At 37.7% G+C, this 23591-nt stretch overlaps 1 protein-coding gene across 22 annotated transcripts in view; it reads left to right on the top strand.

Moving 5' to 3' along the window:
* The first annotated feature begins 1069 nt into the window (after positions 1-1069).
* LOC105672144 (ankyrin-3) overlaps positions 1070-23591 on the top strand; it is an 81389-nt gene continuing 58867 nt past the window's right edge. For 7 of the 22 annotated variants that reach the window (XR_010889726.1, XR_010889725.1, XR_010889724.1 and 4 more), the window contains exons 1-2: positions 1083-1383; positions 3357-3701. Coding sequence is in view for 13 of the 22 variants with exons in the window: in XM_067353119.1 (XP_067209220.1) it covers positions 3498-3701 (204 nt within the window). In the remaining 9 variants the exon portion in view is untranslated. Of the gene's footprint in view, positions 1384-3356; positions 3702-23591 lie in introns of all 22 variants that reach the window. The other 15 variants (XR_010889730.1, XR_010889729.1, XR_010889728.1 and 12 more) reach the window with 5 other exon arrangements.

Below are 23591 nucleotides of genomic sequence, written 5' to 3'. Positions count from 1 at the left end.
AAGATATGCAAATACGAGATATGGGTTTAAATCTAGCATATTTGTATTAATCATTAGCGGATCCTGATGTCGATAATAAGGGGGTTTTGACCTGCTTTAATGCATTTTTTACCAAGATTTTTGAAACGGATCCAGCAAAATTGATTTTTTTTTAACTTGGAAGGGGGGGTTTTAACCCCTCCCCCCCCAGAATCCGCCAGTAGTATTAATTACTCTCCTCTTCCATCTATTACTTTATTTATTAACCTTTTGTTCTTTTTTTTTCCACGAGTTACAGCGGCGCTGCAAGTGATACATGAAGTTGGTCGCAACATTTTCAGTAATTCGCTTCGTCATTACGGGACGCCGCAAGTAAGAGAACGTAGAGTAATTCTGTGCACCTACATTTCTACGTCGCATACGATAAAATAGACATTGGAAGTGTCATTTAACGTTGCACGATTGTCATAACGTGATTAAATACGCATCGAGAATGCGATTAATATTAAAAGTACCATGAAAGAACAGTTACGAAGAAACAAAAAAAAGTGATGTCGCGGAGAGAAGGCAAAGGGTGTCGGGTAATGGCAGAGCAATGATAAGCAAATCGCGAGGTAAATCATTTATTATTTGCAAATAAAAGGTTGAATGCGCTCAATTATTTTCGACATAATAAAAAATGTAGGTTTTGCTAAAGCAAATGTTACAGAAAAAGGCTAACGCGGTCTTTCTCCTCGTAATTTATTCATTTCCAAAATTTATTCATTTCCGAAATTTATTTCCGGAACATCAATTATTTGATCGCTGTTACAGTTTAAAATTGAATGCGCGCAATAATTATTTGTGAAGCATCAATTATCTGGGCGCTGCCCTAATATAAATAATTTGTTTCTTTACAGATCAACACTTGAAACAACTCCGCTGCTGTACATCGAATTCGTAAGTCAAATTATCGTTATTTTAAAATTGTGAATTCAGCAAATAACTTTAATTGATGTCGCTAGATGGCATGCGTTGTTCGTAAGTTGCCATCAGTGTTGCCATATTCGATCTATAATATCTAGACTTTTACTAGAGGGCTCTAGGCGTCGCCTTTAGCGACCGAGTGATCAAAGTCATACAGAGTGTCAGGGAGGGCGGTCGCGTTACATTACTTTCTTCGTAGCGCGATTCAGAATCGCGGTGAATACGTGTGTGCGCGCGCGGTCCGTGGTGGCCGGTCGATGTGAGGAAGCAGAACGCGAGAGAACAACGCAACGAAAAATGACGGCGCGCCGCCGTGTGATTTGACAAGTGAAGAAGGAAGCGCCCGATGGGAAAAGTGTCTCGTTAAATAGCGCGGTGGTTTTGACACTGGTGGACTTCAAGGATTCGCCGCGCGCAATCCTGCGTATAACCCCTCTGGTTAGTGCAGCCTCTTTGTTTTTTTCGTTCTCTTTCATCCGCGTCTCTCGCTCCCGCTCCGTTTCCACATTCGGCGTTCGACATAATAGTCTAATAATCGTGCGGATTCGAGGCGCCGCGCGTCATCGAACCGCGACAAATTCGGTCGAAGTACGGGAAAAAGGGTTCTTTGAAAGATCGATCGCAAGCGAAACATACCGCACCGAGAAACCAGACCCGGCGCCGTTGACGCTAATACGTATATATACAATGTATATATACCTGCGTATGTGTATAAACGGAATCCCAGATTAGTAACTCCGGACGCGTTCGCGGATATGGTGTCGTTTTGTGCATCCTCTCAATTTTTCTCACTTTCCACCGATAATCTCGTAGCATCTCGCCCATACCGGTTTGATGCGATCGTTAATGAGTCGGAATCCGTAAATGATTATCATTGAGCAATTTATTCTGCCGTATCAATTGCAAGGTGGGATGTTTACTATAACAATTCTTTCTAATTTTTGCAGAATTTCTAGTTAAATTATAGAAAATTTTCTTCCGCGTTTAACTTGTTTATCTCTTGATATTTGTTTATTGAAGTTGTCTCAAATTTTCCACATTATAATCTAATTATCGAATAAGTTGCTCCGAATCGGAAATAGTCTTTTGATTCGCATCACAAATTTATTCCTTCCTTTTTACGATGCAATAATTCTGCAGATTTGCTCCTAAATTTGTTCTTAAATCTCATGAATGTATTATCTAACCATTTCGGAACAAGTATACAAAACTGACGTGAATTAAACATATAAAAAAGATTGTTTAAAGCGAAACATGGAGTGTACTTCATATTTAGATAAAAAGAGACCAGAGGATGTGTTCTAAATTTCGAGGAAAACTACGCGTTAAGACTCGTCTTCGGATATTCGGTCGTAAAGCCGGAACGATCGCGCGCGGCTGCTTTTATCGCCGTGGCTTGAGAGGCGCGCAGTGCTCGAACGGACACGCTCGAATCGATTTTCCCCGTCGTTCTACCGTCGACCGTGCAAGCCCTATTCGCTCGCGTACATTTCTTCGAATTCTCGTTGGTCGCCAGCGGTAGTCGTACGTTGCTTCGCCGCGGCAAATATCCGTAATTATGCGACGACGAGTGCCGTTATCGTCGGCATGACTTGCGCTCCCCGTTCGTCCTTCGGCTTTTATCGGAGCGTCCACGATCCTAGCAAAAGGTATCCCCATGTTCCCGCCCAAACGTTGAGGAAGCTCGGTTTTTACTTTTACAGTTACTACCTTTGACGATGATTATTAAAACGCGAAAGTTGTTTTCGGAGAAAGAAAATTGTGATATATAGTGTCCTAAGAAATTCCAAACACAAATGTCCAAAGTATTGTCGAGAAATCTAAACACTATATTTTTGAGACGCACTCTTGGATCTTTGTATTGTTTGGTGATGTTAGCAGAATTGTACTTCGAACGAGATTCGCGTTTTTTACTCTTATTCTTCGGTGAATAGCGAGCGGGAGGGACGGCGGTGCTCACAATGTGCGTGGACCGTTTCGTCATGTACGGTTATACCACCCGTATCGTGGAAACTAAAAATAGCGTTCCTCGAGAAACAACCAAAGTAAATCGGTTATAGCCGCCGTGATCGCGTTTTTGATACTTTATTTCATCGTCTGTAAAAAATCTCACTTTTTAATATTCAGAGTTAAAGTGGAACAAGCTCATAAAATTTAACATAATATCGTATCTAAAATAAACTTTACAAATTATAGACGCGATCTATTATAGTTCGCAATACTACGCTTAGGATCCTGTATATTATTTTTGTTAATGAGCTAAGATACTTCTATTAATAGCTCAAATCTTGTGTATCGAGAAGCGAAAACTCACGTCGAGGGGCTGAAATAAATTGCGCGTTATTGATTAAACGTCATTCGTCATGGTCGCTTCGATCTGCTCCTCTCTTATCGGCCGGATCGGTCATTAGATATCGGGATTCCGAGCTGTGGACCGAGGTTGAAAATTAACGAGCGGAAGTATCACCGGGGTTGGGGGAGGTGAGGACAGCGGCGACGGTGGTCGCGAGGGTGCCGACGACGAGAGGGTGAATCGACAGAACGGCCGAAGGATGACGGGCGAGGACGGAAAGCGCAGTGGCGGCACCGGCGATGTTACCGAGACGAACATGAACACGAACGTCACCGACAACGCCAACAACGTTAACGCCAATGTTAACGCTAACATAAATGTCAGCCAGCAGAACGGCGCACCAGAAAAGGCGCCTGTCGTCGGTGGAACCAACGTGGAGACATTGCCACGAGCTGGAAAACAAGTGAGTTTGATTTTCTTCATTAATTTCGACATTGAGAATGATACAGATTTGAGAGTAATACACTAGAAATAATAGATTTGAGATATATTGATTAGATGAACTAGATATGAGGATAATTCTTCTCTTACAATTTTATGTATGATACAAAAAGAAAAGAATTTTACTTTATCAAGATCTAAAAACAGTTTTCATAATTATGCTACATTTTTTCAATTTACATATTTGTTTTATTTTTAATGTAAGAAAACAAACGGAAAAGAAAAATATTAAGAATAAAATTCTTTTTAAAATTTTCTCTACTTTTGAAATTAAAAATTGTTGAAGTTTGCAAGGATAAGAAAGCGGCTTAAATTTATATCATTCTCAATGCTAAATATACCAAGTATTTGTTTATTAATTTTATAAATTATGGCACGTGACAAGAGACTGATATTCTTTATAATGCGATGATACTTTATTATCATGCATATTAAATAAACATTGAAAACCAAATAACATTATTTGGTTCGATTATCGAATCTTTGAATTTGCTTCGCTATATTGAAATCACATTAAAAAAATAATACATAATATTTTATTAAAATAGAATACCTTTTTACTGCGATATTTATTTTAATGTCGAGATCATTATTTAAAAATTTGCTATATCATGTATAGTATACGCTTCAAAGTACTGCATAGTGTGCGCATTCGTTCGTCACGAACGTATGTATTTTTGGCCGCAGGACGAGGGAAGTGAGTAGTATTATCGCAAATAATAGCCTTCGTATGTATACATGGTGTTTAATAGCGTATACGGGTTTCGCATTCGACTGCTTCACCGCATGTTAGGTCACAATTTCGATTGCGTGGGTAAAGTGCGAGAGGAGGGCTTAGTGCAGCTGTACTCCCTCTCGCGCATTTATTAACATTCTCTTCACGTATTGAGTTAGTTTCCTTGGAGACGTTTGTCGACGGCAATTTCGCAAATGAAGGAATAGTAAAGGCGACGCGTAAATACAATAGCAATTGTAATAGCATTGTTTCGCGAATACTATCTGGATATTTATTTATTTCTGTATTATCCAAGTACCTGAGTACCTCGAAATAATACCAACCAGGTAAAGATTGACCCATTGTTTTATTTACGCGAATAAAGAAAGTGTCTCCAACGATGGTATTGATGATTTTATTCGATTACGATGATTCTACGCGAAACAATATACTTATTAAAGAGTTTTATTTTACATTGTAGATATTCCGTAACATGATATACAGCATCTAAGCTGTATTGTTGAATATACAGGATATTTCAGATCAACTGTATCAATCGTTAATAGATATTCCTGAGGTCATTTGAAGACACAAATCTTTACATTGAAATGTGATTACAGTAATTTTTAAATGCGAAGCGTTTAAAGCTGATCGATCAGATTATCAAAAATTCACGCGCTCAGCCACGTCGCATATTGATTTTTTATATCTTTACCATGTGAGAAACTTCAGAAATCTACTATTAACGAATGATGTGATTAGTCCAAGACACCTTGTATATTTTACGTTATTTTTAAATAACTTTTAAGTGTTTAAAATAATTTGAGCAATAATTTTATCTCGTCTTTTGTTATTTTTTTTACAAAATTATTGTTAAAAGTGCAGCATTTAGATATCTTGTTTTTTTAAAACTATCTTATAATAAACTGCGCAATATTTAAAAAAGCTAGGTATTAGAATTGTATTTCAGCACATATTTCATAATTTGCTCTAAATAGTATCGTTTGCTAATGTTTATAATTCAGTTTTTACGAGGCTCCATTAATCCGATGTTCGGCATTTAAAAAGCCGTTGACAATGCAACCGTCTTTGTCACGGATTGTTACGCCGAGCTCGCTAACATGCAAAGCAATCATTAAGACGAGCAGGCCGACTAGTCGATTGTTGCGGCTAAAAGGTCACGGTTACTCTAGGCTGCTGCGAAAGTAACAGCTCGAGCAGGTAGGAAACGCACGTGCCCCATGTTCACAGTACCGGAGATCCTTTCCTCTTCAGGATCAAGGAAAAAAGCCCTAGTTGAACGAACGCGCGTAATTGCACGAGACGAAAGACCGCCAGAAAGAGAACGTCGGGCTGCTTCGTTAATTACAGCCTCTCCCGGGCCGTTCGCGTCAGCCACCGTGTCGTTAAGATGTCTAATCATGTTCACGATAAGAGAAGAGAGTATTATAGGTATCTCAATAGTTTCGAACGAGGTAGAACGTACAGAAGTAGAAAGGGAAAATCGGTAGTTTTGACAAGGTAAGCTTCTTACTTAAGGACAGCATGAGGAACCGGTTGTAAGTCGGAAGAGACTCTGAATCAGTGAAAGATACAGCTTTCAACCTGTGCAACTAATTTCTTGTGCTAGCTGTATAGTAAAAGTTTTTGATTCAACTCGTCCGTGACCTCATCTTCTTTATATTTGTAGCTAGATATTTTTTGCTACGAGTACACGCGCACTTAAGCATCTGGGTATTAAAAATAAGATATTTTTTACGTCTCTTCGTCCTACATTCATCAGTGTGACTTTATGTGCACGCGTTAACGCTTTTGAAAAATTTATAAAGTTGTTTGCTCAAGGTTGTTCCATTTTATGGCGAACGAATTTGAATGGACATGATGTTTTCAAGCACATATGTATATATTTTTTCATTACTGCGCTATGCGAAATCCAATTGACATTCTTACCCTAATTAGTGAGTACTTCAGGCGCGGAAGTAGTCATTGCTTTACTCTCTTACTAAAAATGTGTCGCTCAATGAACGACATGGCATGTCCGTCGCGCGTAACTCGGTGACGAATTATTTCATTCTGCCTAGTCGTGATGTCATCACGCTATGAACGTCGCTGACGCTACGATTTAACAAACGTATCGCCTTGCCGAATCTGAGAAAATTACCCGAATTAAACAGCTACAAAAAAATCAGACCGTGAATCGCTGTCATAAACAGAATGAAATATCTAAAACAATATATTTGCGTCCGTTGTGAACAGTACAGAACGTGAGAAACGCTATTTGTTTAATAAATTTTTTATAATAATAATTTTTCTCTGATAAAATTACAGTTCTTGCAATTGTGTTCTAATTTTATGCTATTATTTCGCAAAAACGATAATTTCTAAGTTGTAACAATCTTTCTTACATCTTAAAGTTAACGTACTATTTATCACAGCGAAACAATATTAAGATGCCGACTTAGCTTCTTAAGCGATAAACGATAGCAACGATAACTGCATTGCTTATCGAAATTCCGTGAAGTCTGTACGGGCAGTTTGTTATACCAGGACACACGCGAAGACTCCATTGACTCGTGTTACGATCCGTTCGCCGCGCGTTGTCCAATGTACACCAGCACTTAAGTGTGTCTCTATGCATACGTTCTGGACTCGTGCAGGGTTACGTCATAATTTCACCGTGGTCCTTGCCAACGAACCTTGAACAATATTTCGAGGCCATGGTTAACCAACCAATCCCGAAGAGAGAGAAAAAGAGATCCATACGCGCACTTCTCCGTCGTAAATAAAAATACATTTCTGTCGAATTACATTCGCGGTTGAATCATGTTGTTAAATAGCAAATTGATTAATTGACTGAGACGCAACGGCATTGGTAAAGCTAAAGGATTGCTGGTCGCGAGGTTGCGTGTTCTCCCCATATAAATCAAGGCCGTCGTCTTTTATCGCGAATATCTCTCACCGGTGGACCATACAAAAATCACAACCCTAAATTTCGAAGCATCAAATTTATGTTACAATAAACTTCTTCGCGAATTAATTTCTTTTCGGGCGATAAATTACAAACCGTATTCGTAACGTTCTTCGGTTAATTCTCAGAATTAAAATCCACTCGAGAGAGAATTCTTGTTGAAGCTGAGATCGCGTTGGTGGGGAATCCATTGTGGACATCAGTCCAATTGCATTAGAAAACAACATCGTGTTTGTCGTGTTTGTCATGTTTGTTAGATTTGAAGTATCGTACCTGTTGTTCAGGGTATCCGCGTGCACGATAAAAGACACGAAGGTGGTGCTGCAGCGATCACGCAAATCTAGGTCACTCGCGACGCATTACGGAGGTTTACGGTTCGGCAATTTTTCTCAACTGCGGCGTCGTTTTCTGCGTGTGATGCTCTTTTAAGAGATGATTACATCGTCACCCGTCCTGACGTGTTCGCAGACTGACGAAAGGAATTATGTGCATTGTATACGAGTTACATCTGATTACTAACAACAATACGGTTTTGACACCGGTTTCTTACGGCGATGTGTCATCCCTCTTCTGTGAAATATTTTAGCCACAAGTGCTCTAAGTGTTCGCGTAATGAAAACCAGACTTGCTCGTATAAGAGGCCACGGAATTAGATGAATTGATTAATTTATTCTAGAATAGAAATTAAATAAAATAGGAAAATATAAGTAGTGTTACACAAATTCCATTTTTATTTTTAATTAGCACAAAAATGAAATAATGTAAAAACTGTATGATTCGACAAAAGATGTGTAATCGAATCAGGATTAAAAAGTGAGATTTTTTCTCGAAGGATCATCTTACATTTTACAAAAATACATGTTAAGTAAACGTTTTCATGAGTCCCTCAATTTCTGTGCTTTACAGTCATGAATATTCCGCGCTCGGTAGAGGCATTATTAAAATGATATTTGCATAACTCGCGCGATGGAATCAGACAAACAATGCAGGTGAAGCATGGCGATTGATACGACTTTTGATCTTCCGTATATCGATTAGCGGATTACTCTGCCGTTTTTATACAGTCGATTTTATATATTCGTACGAAACACGTCATTTTCCATTGGACGATTCTCCGCCGGATAGAACTGCGTTGCGAAATTGCCGACTAACGCAGACGTGTACACATGTACACCGTGTACATGCTGCGTCCCTTCCGCTTGTGCTGTAGTAAAGGTGGACTGAAAATAAACGTTTTCGCGCCGGTACGCTGCCGCAATGGCGTGTTCAAGCTTGAATGCGAGGTGGCTTTACGGTTTACGCTGGATGAACAGTCTGCAACGTGCGTGCGAATGTGCGCCACCGTGAAATTTTACTTCAACGCGTCTCAGCTCGAAATCACCGCGAATCATCAAATCATCGAGTTTATACGACATCAGCTGGCAATCTCGTGTCTGAGAGCGATTTATATAATAGGATGATAGCTAGAGGAATTACGGCACTTTGACAAACTGTTTTCCGTATATTTTTTATGATAGAAATATGAATATTAGAGAAAAACTTGCGTTGAAATTAAAAAACCGCCAGAAAATTATTAATTCTAGAAAAAAAATTAGTGCTGGAGATATTAATAATATGAGAATAATGAACATAACATGAAAAGATAATTTATGGCAGAACCTAATAGTAATATTTTTTAATAAGAATCATATAGCAGCATATTTATTTTTCATGCCTTTTTTAAAGAGCTTGTGATTTGATCGTCTATTTAAAGTGGCAGTCTAAAGAATGAATTATGTTAATTGCTACTATATCCTACAGCGAGTACATTTATTCCGAGCTGACAAGGGCTTCCGTAGAAATTTGGCATCCCGCCCTTGACAAGTACTTGAGCATCAAGTGCAACGTCGGAAGCGGTCGTGATTGACCCACTTTAATAATCTCTCGTAAAATGCTATTGTCGTTAAAAGCAGCGAAGGTGGACAGCGTTATTTGTCGTTAGCAACAAATATGATTCACTACAATGATTTAATTGTTCAATCGTGTCGGCTTCGGAGAAACAGATAAGCTCTTAACCCTTTAAGCGCTAAATTTGACTTCGGTCATAAATCTTTTTCGAGTTAAACGGAATGAATATTTAGCATTCTTGATCCAGAAATTACTTCAGATGATCTTAATAATTCAAATTAAGGACACATGTGACATAAATAGCTGACGTATGATTAACACGTTGCAGGAATTAAGAGAGAGAGAGAGAGAGAGAGAGAGTATAATGTATTTAACCTAGATTGAATTCTTTCTTTAGCAACATAGCAAATACGATGTTTATAATTTATAAAATTTTGAGCTTCTGCTACAAAAAGAAAAAGTTAAGAGATAAGTTTAAATTTTTTATCTCTTTTTTTAGCAGAATAAAAATTTATAAGACTTAAGAAAGTTATATTACACTCATTTAATAATATAATAAATAATATAATATAATGTCTTATCGACGCACTTGAGCATTACAAACCTAATCGGGTTCTCAACGAACTAAAGATCCTCGATTAAAGAGCTTCAAAAGGTTTTGTCTAACGAAGCAGTCGTCGAAGCGCAATAATTCGAATGCGCATTTCGGCTGGTACACACTTCTTTAAACACACACGCGATAAGTAGCGAGCTGTGTAAACCCGACATAGGGGTTGAAGCCCTTTTCGCTTCGCCGATACTTTCTCCCTTTTCGCTTTTCCCGCTTCTTCGAGTTGGGAACTGGGGTGCCCCATCAAGTTCTCGTGATCGAAAATGGTTCGCGCCAGTCGAACGTTTTTTAATTTATTTGAAAAGGAAAACTGGCAGTTAAGTCGGTATACTCTTACGATATTAGAATTTTATCCCTCCTTTATCTCGCCTCTTCGTAGGAAACTCAAGAATATAAGCACACGATAATTTAGTATATCTTGCCACTTCTGAGAATTAAAATGTCGACACTGTCATTTCGTTTTTTTTTTTTTTTTCATGATTACGACAGCACATCAGTTTAATCTTACCATTAAAAATATGTTATTATGGTATTGTGGAGACGCGCTAGAAATCACAAATTTATATATTTCAAATTTTGCAAGAAAATAATAAAACAACGTTTAGTGTTCAATTTTCTTCGGGAATTCAAATATATTTTTGCACATTTATTTCGTTCTTGTTTCTTATCTTACTGAAAATGCATTTTAGAATTTTTGACTAACTCAATTACAATATTATCAACTCGTTATATATCTCGGATAAAACGGCACGCGATCGGTCGCATTCATATATCTGATTCCGATTGCACGAATTGACATCCGTTCTCTATTATTCGAGTGCATGTATTAACTCCGGTTCGAACAAAGGAATTACCTAGATAAAGGAAGCATCCAACGGAGAGAGTAGGCTACGTAGCTTTTTTGTTATTGCCCTAATTCTCGTGTGACATTTTATAACACACGCCTTTGCGCTGGCTTCCTATATAATCGATATTGACCTACTTTGCAAATGTTGCATGATGCATGCGTGAAAAACGTCCTTGTAGTTGTTTATTGAGAAACTTTGATTTCTTATACTGAGAAACCGCACAGGTATTATTCATTACGGCATTCCGAAAAGCTCGGAATTAAAAATAGATTTTAGTCATGTCTATTATAACACACAATGTCTCATAAAACAAGAATCCCTTTTAATTAACAATAGGAATACAAAGGTGTCGAATGATATCGTAGGCGAAAGTACGGCTGGCGAGTTGGTGCAACAACCTGCATCGATTATCGAGTAGGCGGTTAGGTCAATTGCTAGTGCATTTATAACTGGCTAAGATTATCAGACCGCACACTAATTACTGTCTATAATAGCGCAAATAAATAGGACGATCGAAGATGGAAAACATTCTCGTGTAATTTCCATTTTTCTCTACTTAGGGATTTAAATCCGTTTCTAGTGATGAAATAATAATGTTATTTGCTCTCTCATTGCATTATCATTCACCAATACTTTTCGTAGCAAAGCTGCGTTATCGAGAAAGATTGTAAAAGTCTTGTTAAAAATTTCTCTTTTCAAATTGAATAGTAGAGAACTACTTATTTGTTAGTTAGGTTGGGTAAAAAGTGAATCAAATGTATTTTAATTTCTTGACTCCGCAATATTTTCTAAAATATCTTTTCCATAAATATTACATTATTCATTGTAAATTGTTAATTAATATGTATATTTTTATTATGCTATTTTATTCAACGAATATGCACAAAAAATCGAAAAATATAAATTAAAAAATTATAATACTTTGACATTTAAAAATACATTTCTACATAAATTATCAAATATTATTTTTTCTCGACGTATGCAAAAAGTTAAAAGGCAAAGAGAAAAATCGAGATGACTCAATACAATTGAAACGTTATCTGTTAAGTGGTAACGGACGTTGCGCGCAGACAAACAATCAATTGGCCGAAATTATGTGTAATTACAATCAAAGAGAAATATTTTGCGGAAGCGAACAGAATACTGCGTTGATGCAAACTTTTATGTCGGATTAATTGATCTCAATTGCAACGCCAGTAAAAACCATTGCTAGTTGAAAACAGGTAATTGCAGAGACAAGTGGTCGAATGATTCGATTAAAATACTTGATATTTTGCTTATCGTGTTATGTATATGGATGACGTCTGTGTTTACTTCAAAACTATAGTCTTTTGCATATGGAGAACGTATCACTTCCATTTAATTCACATTAATAGTCGTCATTATGTACGATTAATGTAAATTAAAAGAATATTAAAATATGGCGAATGTTATTCGCGCCAAGTATTAATCAATCGGCTCCGACGAATTCTCGCGTATTCAATAAATTTCGCGTGTTATACGTCAGTCCAAGATCGCATCACGATTATTTTTGTTGATACGCGTTCACGCAGATCCGCACGTGGCGTGGTTACGTCACCGCGTGGGGGAAATTGAAAGGTCAGAGAGTGAAAAATGTCCGTACAAAATATCATGAACGGGGTCGCTAATTTATGCTGCTGGTCCTTCGCGATAAACGAGCGCTTTCGCAACCCGACCGTTACTGGATACAATAAGGAGAACCGCCGTCGTATTACAACGCCGCCAAGTCAGCTGCTAATGTAAAACGAGTTTTATATCTGGACTTGTCGAGATAGCACCGAGTCATCTCGATGACGAGGCAGCGAACGTCTAATGATGTGAAGAATTCATTAAAAGTATTTATTTTCCTCTTTCGCGAGCCGGGATTACTGACGTTCTTCCTTGCAGTGATTTTTTGCAACGATTGAATAGACTTGACTGACTTTGGTGCAAAAAATTTAACACGCTGAATTAATACAATAATAATTCTCTCAGTTTTGCATTATTATTGTCATTATTTAAGATACGGAAAAATAGATTGCGTACATAATCTTAATTTATATGTATAAAAAATATACTATATATTGTATATTTGTGGAAATGATTTTTTTTAGAGAATGTCTTTGATTCTCAAATAATTATAGGAATACTTTCATGCAACTGCAATTGCCTTTTTCTCGTGGTTTATCAATTGTCTCGCTTTCATCTGTGCAAAAGTACGTTTTTCGAAAAAAAACCGGATAAGCAAACTGTATGGATAGCGATATCGATGATAGCGGAGCAACTGGGGATTGATAGTGTGCAAGAAATATGCAAGAAAAGGCTTGTAAAGGAGGTAAGAGGAACGAACGGAGACCATGGAGGAACGAATAGGGGGCGGTTTGCTGCAATAGCGCTGCCGCGTTCATATCGACCCGTACCTCCGAGAGAGACTCCATCTTGCCTGTCCCACATATACCTATGTACATCTACGTGTATCTATTACTTAGCTATCTACCTGTACTACCTGCCCTGCCCTGTCGTGATCGGCTCTTCTATACACTTTTTTTCCGCTTACCGTTTTTTTCCTCTCTTTCTTTCTGTATGCTACGGACGCCAGGAAGTGCTCCATTACTTTAATTCCCTTCGTGGTCTCCAGTTTCGATATTTCCCCCTCATATCGTCCAAGGACATGCATGGTTCACACGTACTGTTTGTAGCAATTTACTTAATGAAAATACAAGAAGATTTGTGCTGTATGTTGCACGAAAAATTCTACTAGAAATTACTATTACTAGATTGCTATTGTTAAAGACAGTTTACGGTATGTTCGTATTTTATCGATGGTATCTTACTAAATTTTAAGATTCTGACTTAAATATTTTTATCTAAAGCGCAATTTGTCTCGAGAAAATTCGTATTGTCTTCTATTTCTTCTTAATACTTTGAGCTTATTATCTATACAAATTTGCATAAATTTTTATTTATGATAATTTAACATTTGCAATCTTATCTAAATGAAAAAATCACGAAAGTAATTTTCTCCGCACTGTAATTTTTTCTATTTGTGGCTCTTCCTCTTCGAAATGTACAATAGCAGCGAATGCTAAGACCAATAATCGAAAATTCTCAATAATAAATTTTTTCGCGACGAAGTAATACGCGGAAAAAGAAGCGTCGTGTCCCGGATAGAAGTATCTACGACGACGCCCTGAAATTTAGATCACGCTGCTGTGCATACGCCATAACCGATGACCTCGACCCTTTCAACTGTGCTCTCCATTTGCCCCCCGTTCACAGTCAGAGAAGTCGGGGGCCCTCCCGCCCTCGTTTCCTCCGTCGGCATACCGAGCACACATTTAATTAAGCCCCAATAAAAAGGACGCGTTGGCGGCGATGAAAAGATTACTTTACTGGATAACGTTGGGTGACATATACGCGGATGTCAGAAACGGCCGAATATGTGTGAGCAGAGAAATTCTGCCGCTCGAAATAATACAATTTTTTTCTTTATCTTTTATTCTGATAATTTAGTAAAAGATTACATTTTATAACAACTATTAACGAATATTAAATGAGAAGAAAAAGACTTGGTCTTTTAAATTATATGAAACTTGCTAAAGATCTATAAAATATTGTAATATTTGAATTTTATTTATTTTTATTATTTCACATGATCTCACGATTACGAACTACTAAGAATTGCGATTTCTCATTGATATTAATAGCGGTTTTTTACTTTGTTAAAATCACTTCACACGTTTTCGTCATCTTCGATGCTATTTCCGCCATGCTTAATTTACCGTAACGAATGGCGCGTTAGAATGTGACGCTTACGTCGTCCAAGATACAATTAGAGTTTATCTATATATCTAGAGAGAACCTGATATAACAGTATAACGAGTTCAGGGTTCAACCGTTTGACACTACCATATATGGATATATCATTCGTTAACATCTCGAAGAGCTATTAATAACAGTGTAGATGCAAACTGCATTCTTGTCTCAGCAATTAAGCGCGATATCGAATCTCATAAAAATTAAAAAAATCCATAGTAAATAATTTATCATAGAAAAATAAATATTACAACATAATAAAATACAAATTTAAAGAAATATCTAAAATAAATGTACATGTATAAAATTAATTCTGTTTGACATAAAAACTGGAGCTTAATACTCCAAGTAGATTTGGACGTTAACGTTGACGTAATTATGATGTTCTTAAAAGAGAAAGAAAGAGAAAAGTAATTTTTAACGTCCTACTTTCTTTAAAGTGACCTCGAAGCTTGATCGTTATAAAGCGACTTCCGTAAAACTCGACTAGTAGAAAATATTTTCGCATAGCATTTGCGAAAAGGAAGGAAACATTCTCTCGCGAACGCATCCACGGGATGTTTGTCGCTTCATCCCATTCGGATGTTTCGGGCATTATGACACGACATTCGTATTACTTGCAATGACGATATGGATGAGTCACGATTGCATTCGCCTTGCTCGCAGTGAAAATTGGGACGCGGTGACATACCGATCGGACAACCGGTTGACTCGCGTCCTGAATTCGATTATTGCAAATGCGCTATATGTAGTAAAAAGAAGGGAAGGGAGAAGGGAATAACTGTTTGACCAAGTTTCTCGATGTTATTACTATCGTTAATGAAATCGTGACAATCGCGTTCACAGTTACATTATGTCATGTCAATAAAATGGAACAGATGCTTCTATTTTTTGCAAAATTAGTATCTATCCCTTTTTCAGCAATTTCTCAGTAACATTTTATTACTGATATTTTGTTAGAAAAATTTGTATCTTTTTTTTTGCATTTACGAAGACATACGAATAGTAAAATGTATTTACTACTACTTGAAGTTCGAACGTTTGCTTCTATAAATAAGCTATCATAAAGCAAACTATAAGAAGCTATGAATAATAAAAATCACGCATCTATTATAAGTTTGTACATGCTGGCAAGACTGCATCGTTAATACTTATCGTGATAGCAACGACGTTTACGAATATATACATGCTAGTACAAAGTACAAAGCTTCTGCTTTACAGCAAAAACAAAAGATCATTTATATGAAATGTGAGATTTTTGTTACATGCGTTTTTAGATTGAAATATTTTATCTTTTCTGCTGAGAGTTCTTCTCTCAATTTTATTCACATAATCGAATAAATATTTGAAGAATCGTATCGTCGCAGAAGTTTCTATCGATTGTACGTTTGACATCAGAATATCATCTCGCAGTTGATTAATGGCTGCCGCCGCGCTAAAGTACATACTTTCCTCTGCATCAGTCTTTGTTTTTCTTGAACGGTTAACGCATTCCTATTGATATTTGGCCCACAGCCAAAATTGCTTAAGGGAGTATACAGAATTTTGATGCTCGAGTAAAGCGTAGTCATTTTAGCAATTGTGATTTGCTGTTTATTCCTCTAAAATTTTTGGCATCTCATCTGTCAGACTTCTAGACTTTTCTTTTTATCAAAATATACAAGTTTCACATTTTATATGTTTTTCATTGTCTTTATAGTTATTTGATCTATCTTTGGAATTGTGACAGAAAAGTCATCAGCAAGAATAGATAGTAGAGTAGTCATAACGTTCCACGCTTCAATGTTTAGCCTCGACGTAGACCGAGGCCATGCACGTTTGCTTTGAGAAACTTAATCTACCTGTATACGCCGTCATCCTGAACATACGTGACGAGATTGCCGTAAAAAAGATCTCCAGTAAGATCGGTCGAGCCGACACCTGATGACCTCAACGTTCGTAATGCTGGACGTGATGTCATTTGTCGGCCGTAATGCGCGTGGCGATTACATAAGATCAGCTTATGCATAATACTCATAAAGACGAGGGCTTTTTGATCCATTGAATAGGGGAAGAGGGGAAAAATAAAACGGGACTAGATTGGCCTCGCCTGCAAGTTTAATTATCGTTGATAGTATGCACTCCTATCGGCCGCATATAATGTCGCGATCGTAAGGGTCACGTGTGCAAATTGTCCTGGTCACCAATAGATCACTCGTGAACTAAGTGACCTCTGAATATCGATTGAAATATAAATTATTGTTAAAACAATAATTTGTATTTAATTATTCGACTTATTTGTGCTATTATTCGCTATGCTAAATAGGAAAACAAATATTGTTTTATTAGTTTATCACAGTGTGTTGTATTATTATCATAAACTCTTACATAGCAAGTGTCTTTGAATATGTCGAATTTTTATTAAATGTTACATATTTTCTGTATTTTGCTGTTTATTTATTACGATATTTTTTATATATACTACTTTTATAAGTAATATAGTATAATAATAATAGTATTTTTATATGCGCACTTTATGCAAAGATATGTTCTAAACAGTTAGAAAAAGTGTTGAGCAGCTGGCATCGCACTTGTAAAGTGGTCATTAGCATAGTTGATGAGTGTCGCGAAATTCTATCGACGACGCGATCGCGCAGTCGAAATGTTAAACCAGCCTGTGGGAAGCTTTGCTTGCTCACAGGACTCGCGGGAACAGTGTTGCTAAAGGATTCCCAGCGGAAGATAGATAAATTTAATTGCACCTGGCGAGGATGCTTAGAAGTGGGGAAGAATTTCTACGTTTTTCTTTTTAAAGGGACCAGGAGATATCCTTATAAATGTGCTGACAGAGATGAGTCTGCATAATGATGCATAAAAGTAACTTCACGAACGAAACTTAGCCAATTCTTAATTTTTTAGCTGATATATAAAAGTAATCAAATTCTATATCATCAAAAAAAAACTTTTACAAAATACTTTAGCAACGGAAAATTATTAATGATTATTTCCAACTTTAAATATTTCAAATATCTCAAAAAATGTTGAATTATTTATACAGAATATTTTATTTTGACATGCTTTGAGAAAAAATTGTAACACTTTGCAGCGATGTTAATGGAAGTTGGACAAAACAAAAAGAATTCAAGCAGTTTAGTTTTTCTCGTGGATTTTAGTTTGATTTCTCGTTTTTAACAGATGTAAGCAATTTCGCTTGCCAAGACATATAAAAATATTTTTGAAAACTTGATCCTGCCAGATGATGATATTTTTCGACGTCTGCATGTGAGAATAGCTTTAAACTGGGTATACTTTAGTATCTTTCATAGGCCCTCAGGAATTCAGGTTTCGACCGTCCAGGCCGGAACCCCGGCCTGGTCGCACGTTTCGCACCTTGACGTTATTTTTAACTGTTATGTCCAGCACGCAGTGTGCGTGTTACGGGTCTTGGCTAAACGTAGATCCGCCGGCACGACCGCATGTGTGCTGCTACATTCCTAGCGATGGGGAACGATAGTTCGTAAGCAACATTGATCACAGCCAGGCACTTCCTCCGTCGGTTTCTTTCTTTTAATCGAAAAATTAGAAATGAATCTGCAACAAGCATTAAACTTTTAGCTTCCACCGCTACATATTTCCCTATGGAAGTTGATTTCACGCTCCACAGAAGCAATCAGGGACATTGAATGACCAGATTTTCGAAGATAGAATCTCTTTCGGACGTTAAAATAGCGTGTTAATGAAAAACGTTTTTGCGAAATACTGTGACTAATCAATGACATTGCATTTTTTATAAGAAAATAATCGCGTCATTCTCGGCGTCCATTTACGTAACGCTGTCCTTAAATCTACTGCAATATGAATACGCATACAAGCTATGAGATATCGCGTGAAAACTATGTCTCTTCTGACACTTAACGACTATAAATCGAGATGCCGATCTGGTTGAAATCTCATTCCATCTCTCGGCCAGTGACCGATGTATATTGTCATTAATCATCGGTGTTGATAGGTCGAGACATTAATATCCAGAGCGTTGCTCGCGGGGGATGTCCCTATTATGTGCCAAGAGAAATCGTGCTCATTATATTCTTACGATCATAACTAATACTCTACAACCGCCGTCACGTTTGTATAATTAAATATTCCTCTCGTGATCTTGCAATATTAACCTTATGGCGCAGTGCGTACTAAAAAAACTTGTTTCTTACATAACTCGGGTTATTTTAATTAATTACTCGCTGTATTCGCGTGGTTGTCAAAAAATACGAACATTGTACCATTGAATAAAATCCTTAAAATTCGTAAAAAATTAATCGCAAATTTAATATTTGCCGTGGAAAATTAATTATTTTAATGCAGACTAACAATAAGCGTTGTACCTTGATATTCTATTGTAATAAAGTTAAAGATCGATTATAATACGCTATGTTTAATGTAGTGCTCTAATGCGATCATTAATCATTGATTTCACGCGCCAATTTACAAGATAGCAGTTGACTGACTTGGCGAAATCGCTACTTTTGATGCAGTTTGCGGCTGGCTAAGTCTACATCACTTAGTCGAAATTATTATATTGCTACTCCCGCATTATTACCGCAACCACTAATTGCCTGACCGCTCTCCAGCAACTACTCGCACTATGTAGTTTCGTGCCTGCCATCTAGATTTCGAAAGCGTATCCTCGAGTGATGGTATAATGAAGTGAGATTATTAATATCGCGAACTTTGTTTCTCTTTATTTATCAACTAGCGATTAGTGGCATCGTAGAATAAATTTCCTTTGTACTGCAGGTATATGTGAGCATAATGAGGAGAGTAAATTCAAACATTTAATTTTGTACACGTCAAGAGTCTTTATTGCACACTGCTAAATTCTGAAAAAATTTTGGCGCTATCAATAATAACTTTTGCTAGAAATTGGAGCACAGTTTTAATCGTGCGACTACTAAACTCGAGCGCACTCGAGAAGCAAAGTTCTCTCGGTTATTAAACGCAGTTTTCGGATAATGCGAGCGAGAAAATTTAAAAATTTAAATTAACACGCGAGTTAATAGTTTTTCGACACATTTAAAACGGCAAATTTACATATAAAAATTGAAACTATAGTTAGAATAACACAAATTAGTTTCTAGAGTTCATTTATTTTTTACACGAGCCATGTTTGTACAAATATAGAAAATTTTGCAAATTTTTTTTGCAAAATTTGAGATTGGCTCTTTTATAATTGAGTCGCGGATTTAATCTTTACATTCATCTCGCTTTACGCAATGCGGTAGATCGTCGTGTAGGAATTTCAATTACGAGCGGGGGCACGCCGAGGGGCGGAGAAGTATATCGTACGTCAGGTATAAATTCATTCCAGAGACTTCGTGATCTAAAAAATACGTAATATTCTATCTAGATATCATCGCACAAGGGCATTTCCCATTATGACGGTATTAACCGAGCTGACATTTCTCCGGCGTGTTACTTCATTGATCGGAACACGTTGTACGGCCGGTTTACGCTTCGAGGCTTATGCTTCGCGTTCCTCCTCTTCGCGTCTTCCTCTGCCCTCCTCCATCGGGTTGCTTCTCTTCTTTCGCTTCTTATTATCCTTCCTCTATCAAGCTCGAGCCAGCATCTTTAGTCAGTCAATGAACTCGGCCCCGTTTTGTCATTGTCGTAGTTATAATTGCTGTCCTTTGCGCGAGCGCTGTTGCTCTTGTCTAGATACCTTTTTCCTTTGATTATGTCTTTTGACATGGGAGCAGACCTTAACAGCCTTCGTTACTTATGTAAGCGAGCATGCCTTCGATTAAACCGTGCTGTTATTAAAATAGAATTATCTTTATAAATATTGACGAGTTTTTTAATTGCCTACTGTTTATTCGCAAGCAAAAATTAAACATGCGTCATGTCTTAATTCTTTTAATCCTGACAAAGGCACCGACAATCTTGTTGGAAAAAGTTCTTTCATTATTTTATTAATCTATTATGCGAGCAAAAGCTTTTTAATTCTTTATGCAATATTATTTTTCATGAAATTGCTATAATAGCGGCTAGTGTTTTGCTTTCCTGGAAAATCCTCTTTAAGGATTACTTATATAATTTCTCGGAATTGTTATTTCTTTTATCTCTTGCAATCTTTCAGTAAAAGGCTGCCTGCTAAGGTTAATGATCTGCTATATGCTTAAATGCAGTCACGGTTTTTTAATCACGTGCTTTTGTGGCGTTCGCCGGGTCCGCTTTGCGAGGATGCTTTGTGAAAGGGAAAAAGTGTGTGATACCTGCACGGGGTCCGTTGATCCCCGTGCAGCAGGTCGTTGCACTCGCCGCTGCACTATCATCTGACCATCGTACGACGATGCGCGATGACAGTGCGATTCCGAAATTGTTGTTGGAGAAACCGAACGACGTTATTTCACACGCGGACGTCAAGCTGTCCGGGAACTTCCTCATGTGCTCATTTAATTTATCTAAAAGCGCGCGTCCGCGATCGTCAATCTTTTCAGGGCTTCCCTTGAATAGATGAATATTCAGATCCTCTGTCTCTCTTGCATAGACCCGATAGACGATTGCGAGTTTCTGCTTTTGTTCCGCACGAGCGAAACTGGCACTCGCGGTCGCATTCGAACACATTCTAAGGCCGTGGCTGTTCGTTAGTTTGGCGCATGGCGTGGCTATAGTTAGCTTGATGCACCGCCAGAAATTGCAGGCGGGCGCATAGCCATTACGCTCATTGCGGCCGATGCACTCTTTCACATCGCATCAAAGTCGCTCGATAAAAGCCGCGCCGCTCTTATCCGGCGAAACGCTGATCTTTTCTCGGCGCTATTGTTGCGACGAGCCGGAAGTACTCCGCTCTTCCGTGTCAAAGGCATTCCGGTACAGAAGAGGCGAGCTCTCGACACGACGATCGGGAGTGCAACGTCAGTCGCCGGCGTAAATTCTAAACTTTGTCGCGGCCCCTGCGTGCGCGAACGCGCCGTCGCTCGGTTAACGACCCAGGTCGAGTTATCCTGTTAAATTATTCCCCGCCCTGCCTCGTTTCAGCCGGTTTGCGTGCATTCGTTCATTGTGCGACGTTCGTTTTGCTTAGAATACATCGCAACCGCACGTATTCCGTAGCGTTTTCAGGCGAAAGCCGTGGTGCTTTCACGATCTGTCCCGAATGCCCGATGTTGCACAACGAAAGGGAGAATTTTTAAACGCGACTATAAATAATTCACGCCGATGTATGCGTGGCGCAGCCTGGTTTTTTTTTAAACTTCCGAATGAGAGACTGGGTGTTATAAATTGCTGAGGGAGTTGATAGTACACGCGGTCTCTCTCTTTCTCTCTCTTTCTCTCGCGGTGATCGTCGCGGTCTGCGTTTCTATGTTTAGCAACTCCTTTCACGCTTTCTAAGGGGCCCCGGAAGCCCTTAAAGCGTGTCCCTGCCCAGACAGCAAGTAAAGTGAGTACACTTGCATGCAGTCCGTTGCCCGCAACGGGTTTTCCAGTCTGGACCGTCGAGAAAACCACAGTCGAAAGATCGCTGCGGCGCTTATGCTAAAGTCTATACGCGAAGTCGTAACTTCAAACGTCTCATTCGCGACAGACAATAAAACATACATTTATTTTCAGAAAAGAAATTAGCATTTACTTACAGCATTGAAGATAGAACGTCAAGTCTTTGGCTTCTACCTTAAATATCTATATAAAACTTATATTTAAATAATAATTATCATACATTTAATAGTTTTATTGTAGGAATAGAAATAAAAATGTGTATTGCATGTGCTAAGGCTATAAAAAAGATACTTATTTTATAGAGTAAAGTTATCAGCTACGTTGTGCAATGAACATGCAGAGAGAGAGAGAGAGAGAGAGAGAGAGTTTGCATCTTTAAAGTACTTTAGATACTTTCGACGTGCACGCAACAACAGTTTTTAAATGCATTCTATATTGTCATATTCATAGAAATCTTTCGTAACGGCGAGAAGCGTCTCAAGCGTATTGTTCGTTCGAAGAAAGTTTCGAGAGATAAACTTTGCTAAATGTTTATTTGCAGTTACTTATTGACTGAGTACTTTATCCGAAGTTATCGGGACACCGGTAAAGAGACTAGTGTACACTTTAACCGCTTTCGATTTCTCAATGTCGACGCGCTGTATTTGTACGAGTACAAGTTTTCGCGTAATTTGTACCTTTTAAGGAAAAGTATGTCGGTTCACATTACGCGCATTGCAAATGAAAATTGTCTTTTTCTTTTGCTTACACTCAATAGAAAGTAGTTCCGAGAGATTTTTTCATTAAACGAAATGAGCGCGGTATTAATGGAAAAAGAAATCTAATAGTTAGAAATAAATTATTCGTGGATCTTTTATCTCATAAAATAATTTATTTTTGTACAATAATATCCTCATTGCTTTTAATATACTTTTTTCCCCACATCGAGAATTCCTTATTTTGAAAGGAAATGAGAAAAGAGAAATGGAGATAGCGGATGCGGAAGAAAGCATCTGACGAAGTCAGTGAACTGACGATCTACTGAATTATTTAATACGTGCGAAGTAGTCGCGTGAAACACGGAAGATTACCTGCCTACTTAATAATAGTAGTACATGCGTGATGAACGAATTCGTCAGCGTTCGCAGCGTGAGTACTAACGAACGGATTAAACGTGGCATGTTTTCTTCATTGTATACAGGTGTCATAAGTTCACTGCCTCGTATTGTATGCATATGTGAATTCATAAATAATATTTTTTTTCGGATAAACAATAAAGCATTCAATTTTGCTAATATTGCGAATAACGACGTGGCCACGGTGTAAAATTAAATTCTGAAAAGTATGTCTTAATATTTTGTTCAATATTCTTTTTATTTTTCTAGCTTTGAACAATCGCATTATTTATTAGATGATGTAATGCGGGAAAACTTGTGAGTTTTCCCGAAACTTGAAGAAACTATTCCTTTTCTATTTTCCATGCCATATAAACGCGTGTATAAAAGTTTTGATTCAGAAAATTTTTCAGTACGTATAAACATACAAGGTAGTGCACG

The sequence above is a fragment of the Linepithema humile genome, chromosome 4 (genome assembly GCF_040581485.1).
Source record: "Linepithema humile isolate Giens D197 chromosome 4, Lhum_UNIL_v1.0, whole genome shotgun sequence".
Taxonomy (NCBI): domain Eukaryota; kingdom Metazoa; phylum Arthropoda; class Insecta; order Hymenoptera; family Formicidae; genus Linepithema; species Linepithema humile.
Note: the sequence above shows the minus strand (reverse complement) of the source record. Positions and strands in the feature narration are given on the sequence as shown.